This window comes from Geotrypetes seraphini, chromosome 13 (assembly GCF_902459505.1).
Source record: "Geotrypetes seraphini chromosome 13, aGeoSer1.1, whole genome shotgun sequence".
NCBI lineage: Eukaryota > Metazoa > Chordata > Amphibia > Gymnophiona > Dermophiidae > Geotrypetes > Geotrypetes seraphini.
Genome location: NC_047096.1, coordinates 39,692,946 through 39,713,932, shown reverse-complemented (window position 1 = coordinate 39,713,932; position 20,987 = coordinate 39,692,946). Strand labels below are relative to the sequence as shown.

At 44.8% G+C, this 20,987-nt stretch overlaps 1 protein-coding gene across 3 annotated transcripts in view; it reads left to right on the top strand.

The window, feature by feature from the left end:
• The window catches only part of GLB1L2 (galactosidase beta 1 like 2), a 228,484-nt gene that overhangs the window by 93,858 nt on the left and 113,639 nt on the right, over window positions 1-20,987 (top strand). For all 3 annotated transcript variants that reach the window (XM_033919320.1, XM_033919318.1, XM_033919319.1), the window contains exon 5: window positions 1,515-1,623. In XM_033919320.1, coding sequence (XP_033775211.1) covers window positions 1,515-1,623 — 109 coding nt within the window. The remainder of the gene's footprint in view (window positions 1-1,514; window positions 1,624-20,987) is intronic.

Sequence of the window (20,987 nt, the reverse complement as noted above, 5' to 3'; positions counted from 1 at the left end):
TCCCGATTATCTTGTAATGTATATTTATATTTTTGTATACAAATTACATACAATATAAGGATAATATGATGTACGGGGCAGGGTTTATTTAGATTTATTTCTAAGTGCTTGTCACTTCATAAACACCTGCCCAGGGCCAACGGTTGTAACGAGGGCACTGGGCCCGTACTGATTGATCCTTTTATTCATCTTGTTTTCTTTAATTCCTTTTATTTTGGGAAGCACATTTTTCTTATCACCTCCAGGGTTATCTAAGGACAGATCATCACCATTAATACCAATTTTTTATAGTTTGGCTCCATTGCTCTGCCAGGATGTCTATGTGACCAGTCTATTAAGAATGCTGACCCCTCCTCCATCCCAATGGCTTGTTTGTGTTTATTTTTCTTTTGGATATTTATTTTTTGAAAATTGTCTTAAGAGATAGGTGCACTAAGCTCAAAAACATCTAACAAATGGTCATTTTCGCTACTGGATTTTTGGATGTTTTTCCCAAACCTAGACTTCCCCTCTCCTGCAAGTCCAGGATACTTATCCAAAATGCTCTATAGCAATGCAGCAATAGAGGGACAGGAGCACCATCAGAAGCATATCAGCTTTTCTGATGGAGTAATACGAAAAGCTCAGTTTAAGTATACAGTGGTACCTTGGAATCCAAACTTAATCCATTCCAGAACCCCGTTTGAGTTCCAAAACGTTCGAGTTCCAAGACAGTTTTTCCCATTGAAAATAATAGGAACTGGATTAATCCGTTCCTTGGTCCCATAAACTCAGATTTTCCAATAAATTTAACAGAGGCAGCAAGTTCGGGCCCACGTGACAGACACAGCAAGATCGGGGCCCCCACCGGCAGAGACAGCAAGATCGGGCCCCCTCCTGCATAGGCAGCAAAATCGACAACGGCAACTGCAAGCTCTGCTCAGCCCAGAGCTTCCCTCATAGGCGGAAACAGGAAGTTGTGTCAGAGGGAAAGCTTTGGGCTGAGCAATGCTTGCAGTTCCCATATGTTCGAATTCCAAAGCAGCGTTCGGATTCCGGGGCAAAATTTAATTTAAAAAAAGTTTGGATTCCAAGTTGTTCGAGTTCTGGGGCGTTCGTATTCTGTGGTACCACTGTACATTGAATTTTAGAGAACCTTTATCATATCTCCCTTTAGCTTTCTCTTCTCCAGCCTGAACAGCCCTGATTTCTTTAGCCTTTCCTCTTATGAGAATTTTTCATGCTTCTTAATCATTTTGATCTCCCTTCCCTTCTCCATTCCTTTTTTATTTCCACTGTATCTTTTTTGAGATGTAATGGTAGTGAAAGCGGTGAGTATAGCTGTGTTTCAAAAAGATTTGGACAAATTCCTGGAATTAAGTCCATAAACAATAGTTAAATGAACAGCTAAAAATCTATTTTCAATTTGTATTCCTGTATTCCTTTGAATTATCATTCTGTTGCTTCTCTTGTACCTGTCTCACCAACCTTTGAAATAATTTCAGAAGTTACATCATCTGCTTTTTTTTTCCTAGTTGGTTATTACGAGATAAAAATATGCAACTGAGGACAACCTACAAAGGCTTCACTGAAGCAACTGATAGATTTTTTGATAAACTAATTCCCAAGCTGGCCCATTATCAGGTAACAAAGACTAGGGATGGCTGGTGTTGCGAGTGTGTTGATGGAAAAAATATATGCTGTGAACCCTTTAGAGACTGAGAATGTATGCATTCAGAACACTTGGAACTATGAGATATCAAACTGAACAGGGTGAAACTTAGTTAGAATCATAGGAAGTACTGATTGTAGTTTAATAAAATTTACCTCTATCTATGCCTGACCAATCCAGAAGAGTGGTTATGTCCCTCTGCTAGCAGATGGAGCCAGAGAAAATAGTTCAGAGTTGAGTTCATTGTCCTCATTTGAGGTAGTTTTACAAAATCATTCCCTCATGAATGTTGCCATATACACACATTAATGACCTCTCATAAAATACCAACTGGAATAAAAGTATGTGCTTTACCTGTGGGCATGCACAAGGTCAAAGTCTTGATGGAGTATGGATGGAGTTAGCATGCCCACACATAGAAAATGAAATACCTTAATCTTTGCATAATACATAATAATTTCCTAATAATTCCTAGCAAACTGTTTGCCTTTTTGGCTGCTACCACACATTGGGCAGAAGGTTTCAGTGTATTGTCTACAATGGCATCTAGATTTTTTTCTGTTGGGTATGATTAAGGTGTAGCTTTTTAATCAATCTTATGGTATGAGAAAGAATCCTGAAATTCTTGTTTTCAAGCACAAATATAGGTCAAGCTTATACTGTTAGTAGGGAAATGAGATTCGAAATGAAGTTTCCAGTAGAAAAGGCATACGAGTCTTGAACCAGTGGGTTTTATCCTCCATTGGTCACAAGACCCTGTAGAAGGCATCAGTCACATTCTTTTCTCTGCCTCCACTTCCTTCCTCAGTGGGCTATGCCCCAACTCCTCAGTGCTTTCTTTCTGCAAGCAAGACTGAAGGTGTCTTTCTGATCTGCTCTGAGATCATCTTTTTTTTATTTTCAGGTTTTTAAATCCAGATTTCAAGGCTTTCGGTGATGCAAAGGTTCCTTGCAGTCCTGGGACAGCTCTGGCTGCAAGAAGAAACAGACTCTTAGTGCACAGGTTTGCCTAGCCAGCCCACACTATTTGGATTTTAGGCTCAGGGACAATTCCCTTGGAAGATCTGCTCGCTCCTGATTTATCCAGAGCTTGAGCGCAGGCTGTGTGGCCCAAATTAGCCCTTGCAGCTCTGGTTGAGGCTGGCTGCATTTCCCCTCCCCCTATCACTGAGAGGGATCCTGTTGGGGGTCAGAGGTTACATAGAAACATAGAGTATGATGGCAGAAAAGGGCCGTCAGCCCAACCAATCTGCCCACTCAAAAATCCCTCCCTCAACAAGAACCCTTCTAAGCATTTCCCCATAGTGAACCACATGTTTATCCCATTGTCCCTTGAAATCGAGCTTGTTACTGGCCTCAACTACCTGACGTGGAAGACAATTCCATCGATCAATCACCCTTTCGGTGAAGAAGTATTTTCTGATGTCACAATGAAGTCTCTTACCCTTGAGTTTGAGCAGATGCCCTCTTGTTGCCGTGGAACCCGTAAGGAAAAAGATGTCTTCCTCCGCCTCAATACGGCCCATAAGATATTTGAATGTCTCTATCATGTCTCCCCTCTCTCTGCGTTCTTCGAGAGAATATAACTGCAGCATGCTTAGACGTTCTTCATATGGGAGATCCTTAAGTCCTGAGACCATCTTGGTGGCCATTCGCTGAACCGACTCCATTCTCTTCATATCCTTTTGATAACGTGGCCTCCAAAACTGAACACAGTACTCCAGATGAGGTCTCGCCATTGACCTGTACAATGGCATTATAACTTCAGGTTTTCAGCTAATAAAACTTCTTCGGATGCAACTCAGCATTTGTCTGGCCTTGGCTGAAGCTTTCTCCACCTGATTGGCAGTTTTCATATCTTCACTAATGATTACACCCAGGTCCCATTCTGCGACAGTTCTTGTTAAGTTTACACTATTCAGGGTGTATGTTCTGCAGGGGTTACCGGTACCAAGGTGCATAGCCTTACACTTTTTGGCATTAAAACTCAGTTGCCAAGTATTAGACCATTGTTCCAGTAAACGTAAGTCCTGCCTCATAGTGTCGGGCACAGTTGCGCTGTTGGGCTTGGTTGCACTGCCCACAACGTTGCATAGCTTAGCGTCATCGGCAAATAATATAATTTTACCATGAAGTCCCTGAGGCAGATCCCTTACAAAGATATTAAATAGTATCGGACCCAAGACCGAGCCCTGCGGCACTCCACTGGTCACTTCCGATGTTTCTGAGGGAGTACCATTTACCACCACCCTTTGAAGTCTACCACTAAGCCATTCTTTAACCCATGCTGTCAATGTTTCTCCTAGTCCCATCGTATTCATCTTGTTTAATAACCTACGGTGTGGAACACTATCAAAAGCCTTACTGAAGTCTAAATACATGATATCCAGGAACTCTCCTCTATCCAGTTGTTTCGTTACCCAGTCAAAGAAGCCTATCAGATTGGATTGACAAGACCTTCCTTTTGTAAATCCATGCTGATGGGGATCCCTCAGTCTTTCGTCATCCAGAATCATATCCAATCTGTTTTTAATCAATGTTTCCATAAGTTTACACACTATTGATGTGAGACTCACCGGTCTGTAATTTTCAGCCTCTGACCTGCATCCCTTTTGGTGGTGCGGAATGACGTTAGCTGTTTTCCAGTCCAAGGGGACTTTTCTCTTGCTTAGGGAGAGATTGAAAAGCGCGGCTAACGGCTCTTCCAGGACATCTCTCAATTTCCGAAGTACTCTGGGGTGTAAATTATCCGGTCCCATGGCTTTGTTCACTTTTAGCTTCGATAGCTCGTGGTAGACATTGCTCGCAGTAAATTCAAAATCCTGGAATGGATCCTCCGAGCACCCCCTTGTCTGTAGCTGTGGTCCGGATCCCGGCACCTCACAGGTAAAGACTGATCAGAAATAGCTATTGAGCAGTTTGGCTTTATCTGAGTCCGAGTCTAGAAAGTTACCGTTGGGTTTCCTTAGGCGCACAATCCTGTCTGTGTTCTTTCTTCTGTCGCTAACATACTTGAAAAAGGATTTATCCCCTTTTTTAACCTGCCTAGCTATATTTTCTTCCATCCAAAGTTTGGCATCCCTGACTGCTTTTTTAACAGTTCTAGATTTTACCAGATAGGTTTCTTTAGCTTCCTGTCGTTGTGATTGTTTGTAGGATACAAATACTTTTTTCTTTTGCTTTACTAGTTCCGAGATCTCCGCGGAGAACCACTGGGGTCTATTATTTCTCCGTCGTTTACTCACAGTTTTTATGTAGAGGTTGGTTGCTTCTTGCAGGGAAGATTTCAGAGTCGACCATAGTACCTCCACACTGTCCATCGTGCCCTGGTTTTGCAGTGCCTCATGGACAAAATCTCCCATGCTCTGGAAGTTAGCTCCCTTAAAATTAAGGACCTTTGTCGATGTATTCGACCTAGTGACTCCTTTCCTGAGGTGAAACCACACCATGTTGTGGTCACTGGAGGCCAAATCATCTCCTACCGAAACTTCTGTGACACTCTCCATTGGTGAGTAACAGGTCCAGAATCGCCTGATCCCTGGTGGGTTCCAATACCATCTATTTGAGGCTAGTAGCTTCCTGCTGCCGCTGGTCGTAGCTGAAAGTTTGTTCCAGTCTACATCAGCCAGGCGTGCCTCGTGGAAGAGGAAGGAGAGGAGAGTGAGACACCAGCACCGGCAGGAAGCGGAGGAGAAGGGCTGCGGAAGGGAGACTAGCAGCCGGGAGACCAGCAAGCCTAGGGGTAGCGGCGAGAGGTAGCTCCGCCCCCCCTCAGCGTCATCGGACAGACTCCCCCTTAAAAGGGGAGGAGTCAACGGCGCGAGGCAAGAGATCGCTCACCAGCCAGGCGTGCCTCGTGGAAGAGGAAGGAGAGGAGAGGGAGACACCAGCACCGGCAGGAAGCGGAGGAGAAGGGCTGCGGAAGGGAGACTAGCAGCCGGGAGACCAGCAAGCCTAGGGGTAGCGGCGAGAGGTAGCTCCGCCCCCCCTCAGCGTCATCGGACAGACTCCCCCTTAAAAGGGGAGGAGTCAACGGCGCGAGGCAAGAGATCGCTCACCAGCCAGGCGTGCCTCGTGGAAGAGGAAGGAGAGGAGAGTGAGACACCAGCACCGGCAGGAAGCGGAGGAGAAGGGCTGCGGAAGGGAGACTAGCAGCCGGGAGACCAGCAAGCCTAGGGGTAGCGGCGAGAGGTAGCTCCGCCCCCCCTCAGCGTCATCGGACAGACTCCCCCTAAAAAGGGGAGGAGTCAACGGCGCGAGGCCGTTCGGCGCGCGGCGAAGGCGAGCGGCAAAGGCGCTCGCCTTAGCGAGAGCGCCTTTGCGAAGGGCCTTGCAAGGGACGAGTATCTACTATCAAGAACACCGAGGAGGACTGAACGGTAAGGAAGCGACAAACACAGAAGGTAAGGAAGAGACAGACGCCAAAGGAACAAATCCACACATACAATCAAGGTGAAGTAGAGCGGAGACAGCACACACAAAAGAGACAGCAAGGCAAGCAACATAAGGAAGCAGCAGGCAAGGGACACAAGCACACACAAGGGAAGCAAGAAATGGAAGCCCAAGGAAGTCAGAAGGTGAGCTTTCCGGTCTTCTGTATCGGCTGCAATATGTATGACTACCTCCCTTCGGGGACCCAGGCATACATTTGCAATCGATGCATGGAGATGGATAGCTTGAAATATCAGGTAAGACTACTGGAAGGAACAGTGATGGAACTCGAAGACAGAATCCGAGCACAGGAGAAGATTCTAGTGGAGTACAGTCCAAACGACGAGGTCAAGGAACTAGAAATGTTCATAGAGGAAGCTCATCAGCACCACGTAGAGATCCCAGGGCTGGAAAACTGTACTCAGGAAACCGATGTGAGGAGAGAAGACACCCATGCAAACACAGAAGAGACCGAAGACGAGGTAGGAGACAACCGCACACCAGGAGGAATAGTGAGAGCACAGGAAGACATCGCCCCACCCAAAGAACAGGAAAAAATTTCAAGAGTATCATTGGAGGAAGAAGACTGGCCCTACTCCAAGGACGTGGACCAACGCCCCCCAAGGAACTCCCGAATAAAGAAGATGGGGATCATCGTAGGCGACTCCATCATACGACATGTGGACAGCTACACCGCAGGAGGAAGAGAGGACAGAGTCGTCACCTGTCTGCCTGGAGCAAGAGTGAAGGATGTGACCAACAGGATCTCCAGGATCATAGATGGAGCAGGGGGAGAGGACACCGCTGTACTTATCCACGTGGGAACAAATGATGTGAGCGGGCGGAAGTATGACAGGGAAGAGCTGAAGGGCCAGCTCCGCTCTCTCGGAAGACAACTGAAGATCAGGGAGGTGAAGGTGGCCTTCTCTGAGATCCTCCCAGTACCAAGAGCGGATGGAAAGAGACAAGGGGAATTGCAAGTAATCAACGCCTGGATGAGACGATGGTGCGAAGAAGAAGGCTTCGACTTCGTGCGCAACTGGACGGCGTTCTGGGGAAAAAGCAAGTACTACAGAAGGGACGGACTACACCTCAACAAGGAAGGAGCAAGAGTTTTGGCAGGCAACATGAAGAAGGCAATCGAGAAGGCTTTAAACTGAAAGACAGGGGAAAGCCGACAGTCGACCACCGGTCGATGGTACGGATAGCAGGATGCCCCGACGAAGAAGCCAAGGACAACTACACCTACACAAGAGAAGACGACCTCACAGCCAATAAGGGAGAAAAAGCAGGAAGGGACAACTCAGACACAGGAGGGGACGACCACACAGCAAACAAAGGTGATAACACAGGAGCAGTAAAGGATACCGTAATTGAAACTACAGGGAAGGCCAAGAGTAGAAGGTCCAAAAAGGTAACACGAAGGGAACTTAGATGTATGTATACGAATGCTAGAAGTCTGGGTAACAAAATGGGGGAACTAGAGACAATAGCAAGACATGACATATTGGATATCATTGGCATAACAGAAACATGGTGGAACGAAGAAAACAAATGGGACACAGTACTACAGGGATACAAACTGTATAGAAGAGATCGAGTAGGGCAGAAAGGTGGAGGTATTGCTCTATATGTTAAGGAGGGAATAGATTCTGTTGAAATGGTTACAACAGAAATGAAAGAGAAGCTTGAATCACTCTGGATCAAAATTCCTGGTCAATATGGCGCAGATACGAAAATTGGCCTTTACTATCGTCCACCAGGACAGGCGGAGGAAACTGACTCAGAAATGATGGAGGAAATCAAACAAGAATGCAAGACAGGCAATGTAATTATATTGGGAGACTTCAATTTCCCAGGGATAGACTGGAAACTAGCAACCTCCAACTGCGGCAAGGAAGCCAAGTTCCTGGAGGTGCTAGGGGATTGCTTCCTGGAACAAATGGTAAAAGAGCCGACAAGAGGCAACGCCACCTTGGACTTGGTCCTAAATGGCCTCACGGGACCGATAACAGAAGTGGAAGTCATAGTTCCACTGGGAACGAGTGATCACAATGTAATCAACTTTAAACTTGACATCGGGAAAGGGAAACATGCCAAAACCTTAACCACCACCTTGAACTTTAAAAAGGGTAAATACGATAGCATGAGAGCCATGGTAGAAAAACGACTCGAGAAGATGGTGGACAAACTTGAAACGGTTGATCAGGCATGGACCCTACTGAAAAATACTATCACAGAAGCACAAGATCTCTACATTCCGAGGATTTCCAAAGATCGGAGAACAAAGAGCAAAAGAGAACCGGCATGGCTTACCATACAGGTGAAGGAAGCCATAAAAGAAAAGAAGGACTCTTTCAAAAAATGGAAATGCATAAAGACAACCGAAGCCTGGAACAAACATAAAGATGATCAGAAGAAATGTCACAAGGCGGTGAGGGATGCAAAACAGGAATATGAGGAAAAAATAGCCCAGGAGGCCAAAAACTTCAAGCCCTTCTTTAGATACGTGAAAGGGAAAAAACCTGCAAAAGAGGCAGTGGGACCCCTGGACGACCAGGGAAGAAAAGGGTACATCAAGGAAGATAAACAAATCGCAGACAAACTAAATTCCTTCTTTGCGTCCGTCTTTACGAAGGAGGACACCTCAACAATACCTGAAGCGGAGAAAGTGTTTGCAGGAGAAATAGAAGACAGCCTCACCACAGTTGAAGTGGACTTAGACCAGATATACTATCAGATCGACAAACTTAAAAGTGACAAATCCCCTGGACCGGATGGGATTCATCCGAGAGTCTTAAAGGAATTGAAGTTTGAAATCGGAGAGTTATTGCAAAAACTTGCAAACCTGACAATCAGAACTGGACAGATACCGGACGACTGGAGGATAGCGAACGTCACCCCAATTTTCAAAAAAGGATCGAGAGGGGAACCGGGCAACTATAGACCTGTTAGTCTTACGTCTGTCCCTGGCAAGATGGTTGAAGCACTGATCAAGGATAGCATAGTCCGGCACTTGGACGCATACGACTTGATGAAACCCAGTCAACATGGATTCAGGAAAGGGAAATCATGTTTGACTAATTTACTCCAATTTTTCGAGACCGTGAACGAGCAAATTGATAGTGGGAAGCCGGTGGACATAATATACTTGGACTTCCAGAAAGCGTTCGACAAAGTTCCACACGAAAGACTTCTCAGGAAACTACAAAGTCATGGCATAGAGGGGGATATACAAAGATGGATAGGCAAATGGCTGGAAAACCGAAAGCAGAGAGTGGGCATAAATGGGAAGTTCTCCGACTGGGAGAAAGTGACTAGTGGTGTACCCCAGGGCTCGGTACTTGGGCCGATCCTTTTTAATATTTATATCAATGACCTGGAGGAAGGAACATCCAGTGAGATCATCAAGTTTGCAGACGATACAAAACTATGCCGGGCAATCAGATCGCAGGAGGATCGAGAGAAACTCCAGAGCGACTTGTGTCGGTTAGAAACATGGGCGGAGAAATGGCAGATGAAGTTCAATGTGGAGAAATGCAAGGTAATGCATTTAGGCAATAAAAATAAGGAATACGAGTATACAATGTCAGGTGCAACTCTGGGGAAGAGTGAACAAGAAAAGGACCTGGGTGTACTGATAGATAGGACCCTGAAGCCGTCGGCACAATGCGCGGCAGCGGCAAAGAAGGCAAATAGAATGTTGGGCATGATAAAGAAAGGAATCTCGAGTAGATCAGAGAAAGTTATAATGCCGCTTTATAGGGCAATGGTCAGACCACACTTGGAATACTGTGTCCAACATTGGTCCCCCTACCTAAAGAAGGATATAAAGCTGCTGGAGAGGGTGCAGAGACGAGCAACAAAACTGGTGAAGGGTATGGAGAAACTGGAATACGAGGACAGACTTATAACACTAGGATTGTTCTCCCTTGAGAAAAGGAGACTGCGTGGGGATATGATCGAGACCTTCAAAATACTGAAAGGAATCGACAAAATAGAGCAGAGAAGATTATTTACATTGTCCAATTTGACACGGACTAGAGGACATGTAATGAAGCTGAGGGGGGACAGGTTCAGGACTAATGTCAGGAAGTTCTGCTTTACTCAGAGAGTGGTTGACACCTGGAATGCTCTCCCAGAGGAGATTATGACAGAATCGACCATCCTAGGCTTCAAGAGCAAACTAGATGCATATCTCCTTAAGAGAGGCATATAAGGATTTGATGGACTATAAATTACGCCAGGTGTACACCTGGCAGGGCCTCCGCGTGTGCGGATCGCCGGACTTGATGGACCGAAGGTCTGATCCGGAGAAGGCAGTTCTTATGTTCTTATGTTCTTATGTTCTTATGTTCAGGCATATTGAAGTCCCCCAACAGCACTGTGTCTCCACGCAGAGTGATGGTCTCGATGTCTTCGATTAATCCTTTGTCTATATTGTCCTGTTGTCTTGGAGGTCTGTATACAACACCAAGATACAGGCATTTGTTATTGCCCCTGGCAAAGTTCACCCAGAGGGATTCTTGACATCTGTGATCCTAGTAACTTTGATGTCCTCTCTAATGTATAGTGCTACTCCTCCTATTTTGCCTTCTCTGTCTCAACGGAGTAAGTTATATCCTGGTATACCCATATCCCATCCATGGGACTCCGAGAACCAGGTTTCCATTATTGCCACCACATCTAGGTCAGCACTTCTTATTTCTGTTTCCAGTTTCAGAATTTTATTGCCCAAGCTACGTGCATTAACATACATGGCCGTCCAATCTTTATGTTTGTCCGGTTTGCATGGAGATTTTCCCGTTCGAGTTAGTTTGCCCCCCTCAGTATTGCCTTTGATGCAAATGCTTACCTCAGTATTGCCTTTGTCGCAAATATTTACCTCAGACTCAAACATGGAGTTATTTCCCCTACTAGGATGAGTTCAAGTGGCAGTGTGAAGAAACAGGCATCTGAGCTTTCTACGTGCTTGTTTGAGGCAGAGCCTTCTCCTGATTGCAGCTTTCCCTGAAGCTTAGCAGCTTAACACCAGTGCAGGCACAGTGAGTATATATAGAGACCTATGAGGAAAATCAGGAGGGCAGTGTCTAAAGATGGCATTTGGGAGGATTTCTGAGGCCAAGATTCAGGTCCCCTACTTCCAAAGTCCTTTTTTGGAGCCTTTTTAGCATAAAATCGCTGTCGCAGTGGCCATCTTGTGTTTCCTGATTTGGAATTAAAAGCCTCTTTCTGCCTCAGTACCCCTTGAATATACTTAAAATTGCTAGAGATGGACTCCTCAGGCCTTGATACTTTGAATTCATGCCAGATTTTCAATGGATGGCAGCCTGAGGAGCGTCCTTGTTCCATGTGCTGCGGAGCATGGGCAAGGAGTTGCTTAGGCCATTGGGTCTTGGAAATCATTCGAGGAGGTTACAAGCTCAAGTTCTTTCATCCCCAGTGAGACTTGTTTGTGGGTTCTCCAGCCAGTCAGCCAGAAAAGGCGGTCAAAGTGCAAGAACAGTGAAGCAGTTCATGGAAATCTGAGCCATAGAGCCCATCCCAGCAGCAGAATTGGGCTTAGTCAGATGCTCTATCTACTTCATCCTGCCCAAGAGAGACTCAGAAGACTGGATATTGATCTTGAATCTAAAGTCAGTCTATGTGGCACTCATAGTGCTGCAATTCCGCATGGATACTGTGTGATCAGTCATTGTCTTGGTAGTGCTGGGAGAATTTCTGGCCTCTTTGGATCTTACAGAGACTTATCTGCATATTCTCATTCTCCTGGATCACAGGAAGTACTTGAGATTCCATGTATTAGGGAGGCATTTCCATTTCTTAGCATTACTCTTCCGTCTGGTGACGGTGCCATGCACCTTCATCAAAATTATGGTAGTGTGGTAGCGCATCTGTGCAAAGCAGGGATCCAAGTTCATCCATACTTGGACAATTGGATAATCAAAGTAATAAAAGTCCCATCTGAGGCTGAGGGTGAGAAAGCATCGGACCAAGTGGTCCAGCTGCTGCAGGAGCTGGGTTGGATCATCAACTTCAGAAAAAGCCATCTGAAACCTTGGATGTCCTTGGAGTACTTGGGTGTGAGATTCATCACAGCAGAGGGTCACGTCTTTCTGCCCGAGATGTGCAGAATGAAATTATCTCAGCAAATTGTGGAGCTCTTGGTGATGCCGGCTCCCATGGCATGATACTACATCTGGGTATAGTAGCCACCATAGAAGTTGTCCTGTAGTAGTATTTGCCAGTGCTATATAATAATTATTTGCAATAAAACACTCGGGTATCTAGGAGTGCACTGCAACAAATAGTAAATCCCAGAGAACAACTTTTCGGTTTCCTATTTGCTTATAGGCAATGATCACATTTTCCTGAAAGCAATTGCACATATATATAGGAAATGTACAGCTTAGATGCATGCATGCATGCATGGGTAAATATTCATAAAGGATCACAATAACACTGAAAAATGTACACAAATAATGCTGTTATATAGATTGTGCAAAGAAACTAGGTTACTAAGAGCAAAGAACACAGCTAGTAATTTACCACTGAACTAAGCACCAAGTCATGTGAACACCTAAGGCCAGAAAGAATGCTGTAAGTCTATCTAACCCTAGCTCTATAGGAAGAAATACCGGCTCACCATCATAGTGGAGGCTTTCACCACATGATGCTTCCCTCAATTTGTAGGGAGCCAGGGCCTTCTCCATCGTGTATTGTCAGACTGAATATAACCCTTGGCTGGTATCAATCCTGGGCAGGATGCATGTCAGATCACATACAGCTGTCAGTCCTTTGATGACCAGAAGTGCAGGCACTCTCTGGCAGGGTTCAATCTCAGATTGGGTCTCTCTTAGTGTAGAGAGATACAAGGAGACTGATCCCAGTAACCTGATCCAGGACAGCCCGGGTATACACATGAGCCTTACATAGACTCTTAGGCCAGCTGTCTTAGTCTCTTCACACTGATGCCAATCTTCTCTCTTGCACACATTTGAAATTACCTTTTCCACACCTCACAACCAACTGTCTGAGACTGCACAAATCCTTGGTTCTTCTTGTTCTCTTCCCCTACCAAAAATATATCTTTGACCAATAGTGTCCTTGTTACCAGGCAGTTTATCCTCACATTCTGAAGTGTCCTGCATTATCTGTCCAAGGTCCGAAGTCATCATAAATTGTCCTAGAAATAAGATTGCCAGGCTCTGTCTACCATTGGTCCATGCTGGATCGTTTTTCTCTCAAATTCCTCAGGCAGTGAGCACCCCTTGGCTAACAGACAAGCAGCTTGAAATTCCAGGACGCTGGCAGAAGTGAAAGTGATTTTTAGCCTCACTAGGCCCAAGGCCTAAAAATGGCACCAAATATGGTAGCAGGCATAGCCCTACAGTCCCGTGAGCAAAAGTCCATCTGCACCCACTACAGGACTTTCTCTTGTCCTGGTGGTCCCTGCAGATGGACTCTTTCCAGATGCCACTACCTTGGACAGTGGAAGTGCATCGCAGTCTACGATGGTGGCTTTGGCAGTATCCCTATTAGGAGACATGCTCCTCTGCATACTCTCCTGGGTAATCATGATGACAGATTTATTTATTTATTAAATGTTCTATACCGTTCTCCCAGGGGAGCTCAGAACAGTTTACATGGATTTATTCAGTTACTCAAGCATTTTTCCCTGTTTGTCCCAGTGGGCTCACAATCTGCTGCTTCCAGAAAACCTTCTACTCAACAATGTTATCAACAGAAGTGGATACGTTTCAATACGTGTTGTACTCTCCACCACCAAGACACTCCATCTTCTCTATCCTCAGTATTGGATTATCTTCTCCATCTTTCCAATTCTGGACTAAAAATCACTTTGGTTAGAGTTCATTCACCTCAGTGCTATTAGTGCTTTCCATGTTCCTGTCAACAATAAATCTCTGGCCTCTCATCCTCTTGTTTCCAGGTTTATGAAGGGACTTTTCAATTCCAAACTTACATTCAAGCCACTTCCAGTTGTCTGGGATCTTAATGTAGACCTAGCCACTTTGATGAAACCACCATTTGAACCAATGGCTTCTACTCACCTCAAGTTTCTCACTTGGAAAGTTGTCTTCTTGATTTCTCTCACTTTTGCCTGTCGAATGAATGAGCTCCAAGCATTGGTATTGGATCCACCATTCACAGTATTCCATCATGATAAGGTGGTACTCCGCACCAATCCTAAATTCCTCCCAAAAGTGGTCATGGAATTTCATCTCAGTCAATCCATTGTGCTTCCAGTTTTCTTCCCAAAGCCTCATGATCATCCTGGAGAAACAGCTCTTCATACGTTGTACTGTCAATGTGCCTTGGCTTACTACATACAATGAACTAAGCCACACAGGATATCACCTCAACTGTTCATCTCCTTTGATCCTAACAGATTGGTCAAGCCTGTAACCAAAAGAACTATTTCCACATGGCTAGCAGCCTGTATTTCATTTTGCTATGCTTAGGCTAGACTGTAGCTCAAAGATTGTGTAACAGCACACAAAGATCTAGCTATGGCAGCATCAGTAGTTTTTTTATGTTCCACTCCCATTGATGAAATTTGCAAAGCAGCTACTTGGTCCTTAGTTCACACATTCACATCTTATTACTGTCTAGAATCCTATTCAAGATGAGATGGACGTTTCAGCCAAGCAGTATTACAGAATTTTTTTTCTTCTTAATGGCCAACTCCCCCTCCATCCCATTTCTGTAAGCTAGGGAGTCCCATATATGAGAATATGCTGCCTACTTGTCCTAGGACAGTGATGGCTAACCTTTTTGAGCCCGAGTGCCCAAACTGCCGCACAAAACCAAAGAATTTCCTCAAAGTGCCAGCACGTCAATTAAACCTTAATAACAAGATTTTAGTATCTAAAAACTCTTTATAAAGTTGCCTGAACTATGTAACATCATTTTTAAAGGTTGGAATCTTTGTATTGTCAGAGAATCAATTTGATTCACAATCCTTTGGTTTTCATTTCAATTTATTGGCAATTTATAATGTTTTAATGATTTCATTCAATTTAATGAATTTAGGAAGAATTTGATTCAGTTACACAATATATTTTAAATGTATTATTCACATAACATGTCAAATGTATCCTGAGTAAAAAAAAAGATAAACTTCTTAAAACTGTTAACTGTGTCAAGACTCAGTGTGTATTCCCAAAGAGTCTATACATGTTTTTTTGTAAAATTTACAATCAAATTAGAAAATAGTTAAATCATTACATTTCTAATAATATGATGTAAAGAAAACAAAAGAGCTTTCAATTAAACCAACCGTTTTTATTGGAAATTCCAGATTGGAATACAACAGGGCCATGTAAAGTTCCTTTTTTAAATAACATCTTTAAATAATATTTAAATAACTTAGAAAGTGTCTTAACTGCAAACTGAAAACACTGCTTCATGTAAACATATGCATTGGGCATGCTCTGAAAAAAATTAATGTGATTTTTGTTGTTGCATGCATGCTGATAACTTGTCAATCCTTGGCTCATAGTGCATTAATTTCAGAGCAACACATGCAGCACTCATGTCATCCGTTAATCTGTTTCTAGCATCAGATTTTATATGATTCAAAGCCGAAAACAGCTGCTCACAAGCATAGGATGACCCAAACAAAGTAAGAAGAGCAATCCCAAGTGCTTTCATGGACTTAAAATTGTCTGGCAGAGAATTCCATGCTTTTAGGATTTCATTTTCAGAACTGCTAGCAGTGATTTCATTTGTCACCCTTTCACACTCAATACGTTCAAGAGCCGCACGCAGGTCATTGAATTTACTTTTCCAGATAGAGCTTTCTTGAAATTCCAGTAGCTCCATTTCCAAATTTTGAATATCCAACCATTGTAAGCAGGAAAGATCAAGATCTTCAAATGTGGACTTTTCTGGGGAAGTTATAAATGAAAGGGTTGTCTCCATCTTACGGAACTGAGAAAATCTTTTACTAAAATTCTCCTTTGCTTCGGCTACAATGGTGGAATATGGTTTGTGGATTTCCTGGTGTTTTTTATGACTGTCCACAAATGTTGTAGAATTGTCCAAATGTATTTTTAGGTTGGGAAAATATTTTAGCTGTCTACTCTCAAGGTCTTTTTCAAAAACATGCAATTTTCTCTCAAAAGCTTTGATGTCACTAAACATGCTTTCTGCTGTTTTTCCCATGCCTTGTAATTTTTTGTTTAGTACATTAAAGTGGTTAGTAAAATCTGTAAAGAACATGAGGTTGGTAAGCCAGGCCATGTTGGTGAGTTGAGGATAGTCTTCCCCCTTTTCGTTCATAAATAGCCTAACTTCTTCCAAGCAGGCCACAAATCTCTCTAACACTCGTCCTCTGCTCAGCCACCAGACATTATTGTACATCAGTAAAGTGTTATATTGTGCCTGAACCTCATCAAGAAGGGCTTGAAATTGTCGAAAATTAAGAGCACGCGCCATGATGAAGTTCACCATTTTTGTTACATCTTTGAGGACATCGTCAAGTTTTTTGCTGCTTTCTTTGGCGCAGAGAGCCTCTTGATGTATTATGCAGTGAAATTGAATCAGTGGATGTTTTGCTTCCTTAGCAAAGAAATGAATGAATCCTGATGTTGTCCCCACCATGCTAGGTGCTCCATCGCTAGTAACTGAAACCACTTTTTCTGGACTTATGTCTAGTGATGAAAAAGCCTCCATCACAGCATTGTGGATATCTATCCCTTGTGTTCTTCCAGGCAAAGACAGCAGTTTTACCAGCTCTTCTCTCATGATGTCACCAATAGCATAACGCAAAATGAGCGCTAGTCTTGCATGGTTAGTAATATCTGTACTTTCATCCAAGCACATGGAGTAGAAGGGTGCTTTTTGTAAGTCGCAAGTAAGCTGTTGACTAACATCAGCAGCCATTCGCAGAACCCTATCTTTTGCAGTATTTCTGCTTAGCGGCATCTCAGAGATGCGCTGCACAATTTTATCCTTGTTTTGGAAATCATGGAAGAGTGAATTACTCCCAGCCAAAATTGCCTTTTTGATAAAATCTCCATCAGAGAGGGGCTTACCATGTTTTGCCATGCACAGTGAAATTTGAAAGCTGGCAACTGTAAGATGATTAGTTTTTGAAAGATAGTTGCTAAAACTAAGAGACTGGGAGTGATATTTCTTTAATTTTCCTACAAGGAACTCTTTTCTTTGAGCTAAACCAAGTTCAGCAACACTGTTATGGTTGGTCTCAAAGTGACGTTTGACACTTGATGTGCGAGACACAACACTTTCATTACACATAATACACAATGCTTTCCCACTGCGTTCAATCACTCCATATGTCTCTGTCCAGGCCTCTTGGAATGGTCTTCCACTATCTGTTTTTGCTTTTTTTGCTGTACTCATTTTCTTTGTTCAAGACTTCAAGTCTACAAAAAGATAAAATTTGTATAATAAAAAAAATCTAATGAAGTGCTGTATACAAATCCGTCCCCATAAAAAAATATGTGATTGGGGAATTTTACTAATTGTAGACATCCATTTTGGTCAAAAAATATACTGTCCAGGTGAAAACCGGACTTGTGCAACCTGAGTGTATGGGAAAAGGACTTTTATTTTTCATTATTGGAGCCTTTGTTATTTTATTATGATGTTTACAAAAGCACTGTGAAGGGCCACATATACACTTTACTGTTTTTTGCTATATTGAGTTTTCCATAAGGTACAGCGCAGAGGATTAGTGTGTTGGTTGTTCACAGAGAACCCAGCCCTCCTCTCAGCTTACTGAACTTCTCTATGCAATCATCATAAGCAGCTTTTTTATTTCCTCGAATTTAGCATGTCCCCCATGGAAGATACAGAGGTTTTTACAGAGGAGCACATTATTAGACACATTAACATTCCCCCATATCCTCACCTCTCTAGCATGGGAGCACTAGGAACTGTTCCTGATTACAGATGTCACATGTGGAGTCACACTACAGCCTCACTGAGTTCCTGTGACAGACTCAGTGTGAAGCTTCTCTTCCTCCCCCCACTTCCCCCTCACACACTGCCTGGCTCATAAGATACTAAGGGGAAGACAGGCAGGCTAAACATCCGCTCACAGGACTGCAGCCAGCACAGGAGGATGGGCCGCGGCCCACCGGGACAATGCCCGGTCCTCCCAATGGCCAGTCCGGCCCTGTTGCCAGGTGAGCTGCAAAGCAGACACCGGCACACTCGCCTCCCGCCACGCCGCATATCTTAATTGCGGACTAGAGAGTTGCGCGGGGACAGAAATCCCACCCGTCCCCACCAGTCCCCGCCAAAGTCTCACCCGTCCCCACCCGTCCCCGTGAGGAATCCCACCCGTCCCCGTGAGGAATCCCTCCGTCCCCACCCGTCCCCGCGAGGAATGTCCTCTGTCCCCGCCCGTCCCCGTGAGGAATCCCCTCCGTCCCCGCCCGTCCCTATAAACTTCAGAAATAGTTATTTCATTTAATTATGCTACTGAATTAAAGGCTCTGGTAGAAACCCATTTACAAATAAGCAAAAAGACTTTATTAATTTGGAAATATTAATTGGGAAGAATACACACTTTGTAAACGGGTTTCTACCAGAGCCTCTTTTTTTTATAAATTTTTATCAACACAACTAATATACTACTTTATCCTGAAGCAAGAAAAAAAGAAATAGAATTCTTTTCCTACCTTTGTTGCCTGGTTTCTGCTTTCCTCATGTTCTCATTCAGTTCCTTCCATCCACTGTCTCTCTTCCTTCTGCGTCTTCCATTTGCTCTGTTACTGTGCCTCTCCCTTTCTCCCCCTTCCAAATTGGTCTGGCACCCATCTTCTTCCCTCCGCTCCCCCCATAGTCTGGCATCTCTGTCTTCTTCCCTGCCAGCGTCTTCTCCCCACTCTCTCTTCCCCATTTCCTTTCAGCGTCCTTCTCCCCCCCCATCTTCCCCATGTCCTGTCAGCGTCTTTCTCCCCCCTCTGTCTTCCCTATGGTCTTTCAGCATCCTTCTCCACCCCCGTCTTCCCCATGGCCTTTCAGCGTCCTTCTCCATCCCCCCCATCTTCCCCATGTCCTGTCAGCGTCCTTCTCCCCCCTCTGTCTTCCCCATGGTCTTTCAGCGTCCTTCTCCACCCCCGTCTTCCCCATGTCCTATCAGCATCCTTCTCCCCCTTCTGTTCCACAAATGCTTTCAGTGTCCTTCCCTCCCACCCCGTCTTCCCCATGGCCTTTCAGCGTCCTTCTCCACCCCTTTGTCTTCCCCAGTGCTTTCAGCGTCCTTCTCCTCCCTCCTTCTCTCCCGCCCCGGGTGCAGCACAGCCGGCCAGGTCCCCTTACTTTTGTGGCGCTTACCCGACCGACAGACCAACAACAGCCCCGGTCTGACAAACCTCCCTGCCCTTAACCGCGAATCTAAATTTCCTTCTTACAGCTGCTGTAAGAAGGTAATTTAGATTCGCGGTTAAGGGCAGGGAGGTTTGTCGGACCAGGGCTGTTGTCGGTCGGTCGGGTTAGCGCCACAAAAGTAAGGGGACCTGGCCGACTGTGCTGCACGCGGGGCGGACCGCCCCCCTCCCTTGGTAGCCACTCGAGCCACGAGGCTACTCCTCCTTACCTACCCTGCCTGCAGTACAGAGCCGAACGGAAGTCTTCCCGACGTCAGCGCTGACGTCGAAGGGAAGGAGGGCTGACGTCGGGAAGACTTCCGTTCGGCTCTGTGCTGCAAGCAGAGCAGGTAGGGAGAAAAGCTGCGCGACTTAGTACATCCAGCCCCGCAGGAACCCCGCGACCCTCGGAGGCATCCCCACGGGATCCCCGCGACCCTAGGGGGCGTCCCCATGGGATTCCCGTGACCCTAGGGGGCGTCCAGTGCAGCTCTCTATTGCGGACCTTCCCGCGTGCCAGCTGCAAGGCCTTCGCGTGCCACAGCTGGCACACGTGCCATAGGTTCGCCATCGCTGTCCTAGGATAAAGCATAGTTATTTATTGTAACAAGTGTTATTCGGGGACAGCAAACAGATATTCTCACATCCCTCCCACCTCCCTGGTTGGCTTCTTGCTTGCTTATGGAACCGAGAAACCGCTAGCCGATGTCTGGTGGGAAGGCACTCATGCATGCACGGTGCGGGCAGCTGCAGAGTTTCTTAAAACTTAAAGTGACAGTTCACTTTTAACACTGTCCATACTGGGCTCCGTGGATGACGTCACTCACATGTGAGAATATCTGCCTGCTGTCCCAGGATAAAACCTGTTATGGTAAGTAACTGTGCTTTTTCAGCTAATGGCTCTTAATTTAGTGTGTTCTTCTTATGGCGCTAGCAGTCTTGCATTACAGAAGTTGTGATTCTTTTTTACCATGTTTTTCGGCTTTTGACAGCCAGCTGGGTTTTGCTCTTCTATTCTGGAGATGATAGTTCCCAGCAGAGGAATTTTATGAACCAACCTAGTGTAGTTCTTATTGGTATTTGAATATGTTTTGTTTAACGCACAACTAGGTTCTGAAGTATGAGGACTGGAAGAAATGACTGTGGCTTTACTAGGAGTCAGGTGTCTCATATTATATTGGCAAAACTACAAGACAAGCAAATTACTCAGCCATAGAAAAAAGAGCAGGAGCTAGGGGGCTGGATATCCTTGTAGGACCAGAACTGACATCTAGTTTCCTGCACATTTTCTTACTAGTAGCCTAGATATTCCCTGGTCCAATTTTTGAAGGGGCTTGGAAGATGATCTCTTCCAAGAAGATCCATTGTTTTTTACAGTTTTGGGTCTTGAAAGAATAAGGGTTATGGATTTGATATACCACCTTTCTGTGGTTCAATCAAAGCTGTTTGCATTTATTATATGCATATACTTTCTCTGTCCATAGTGGACCCACAATCAAAGTTTTTGCATCTGAGGCAATGGAAGATTAAGTAACTTGCCC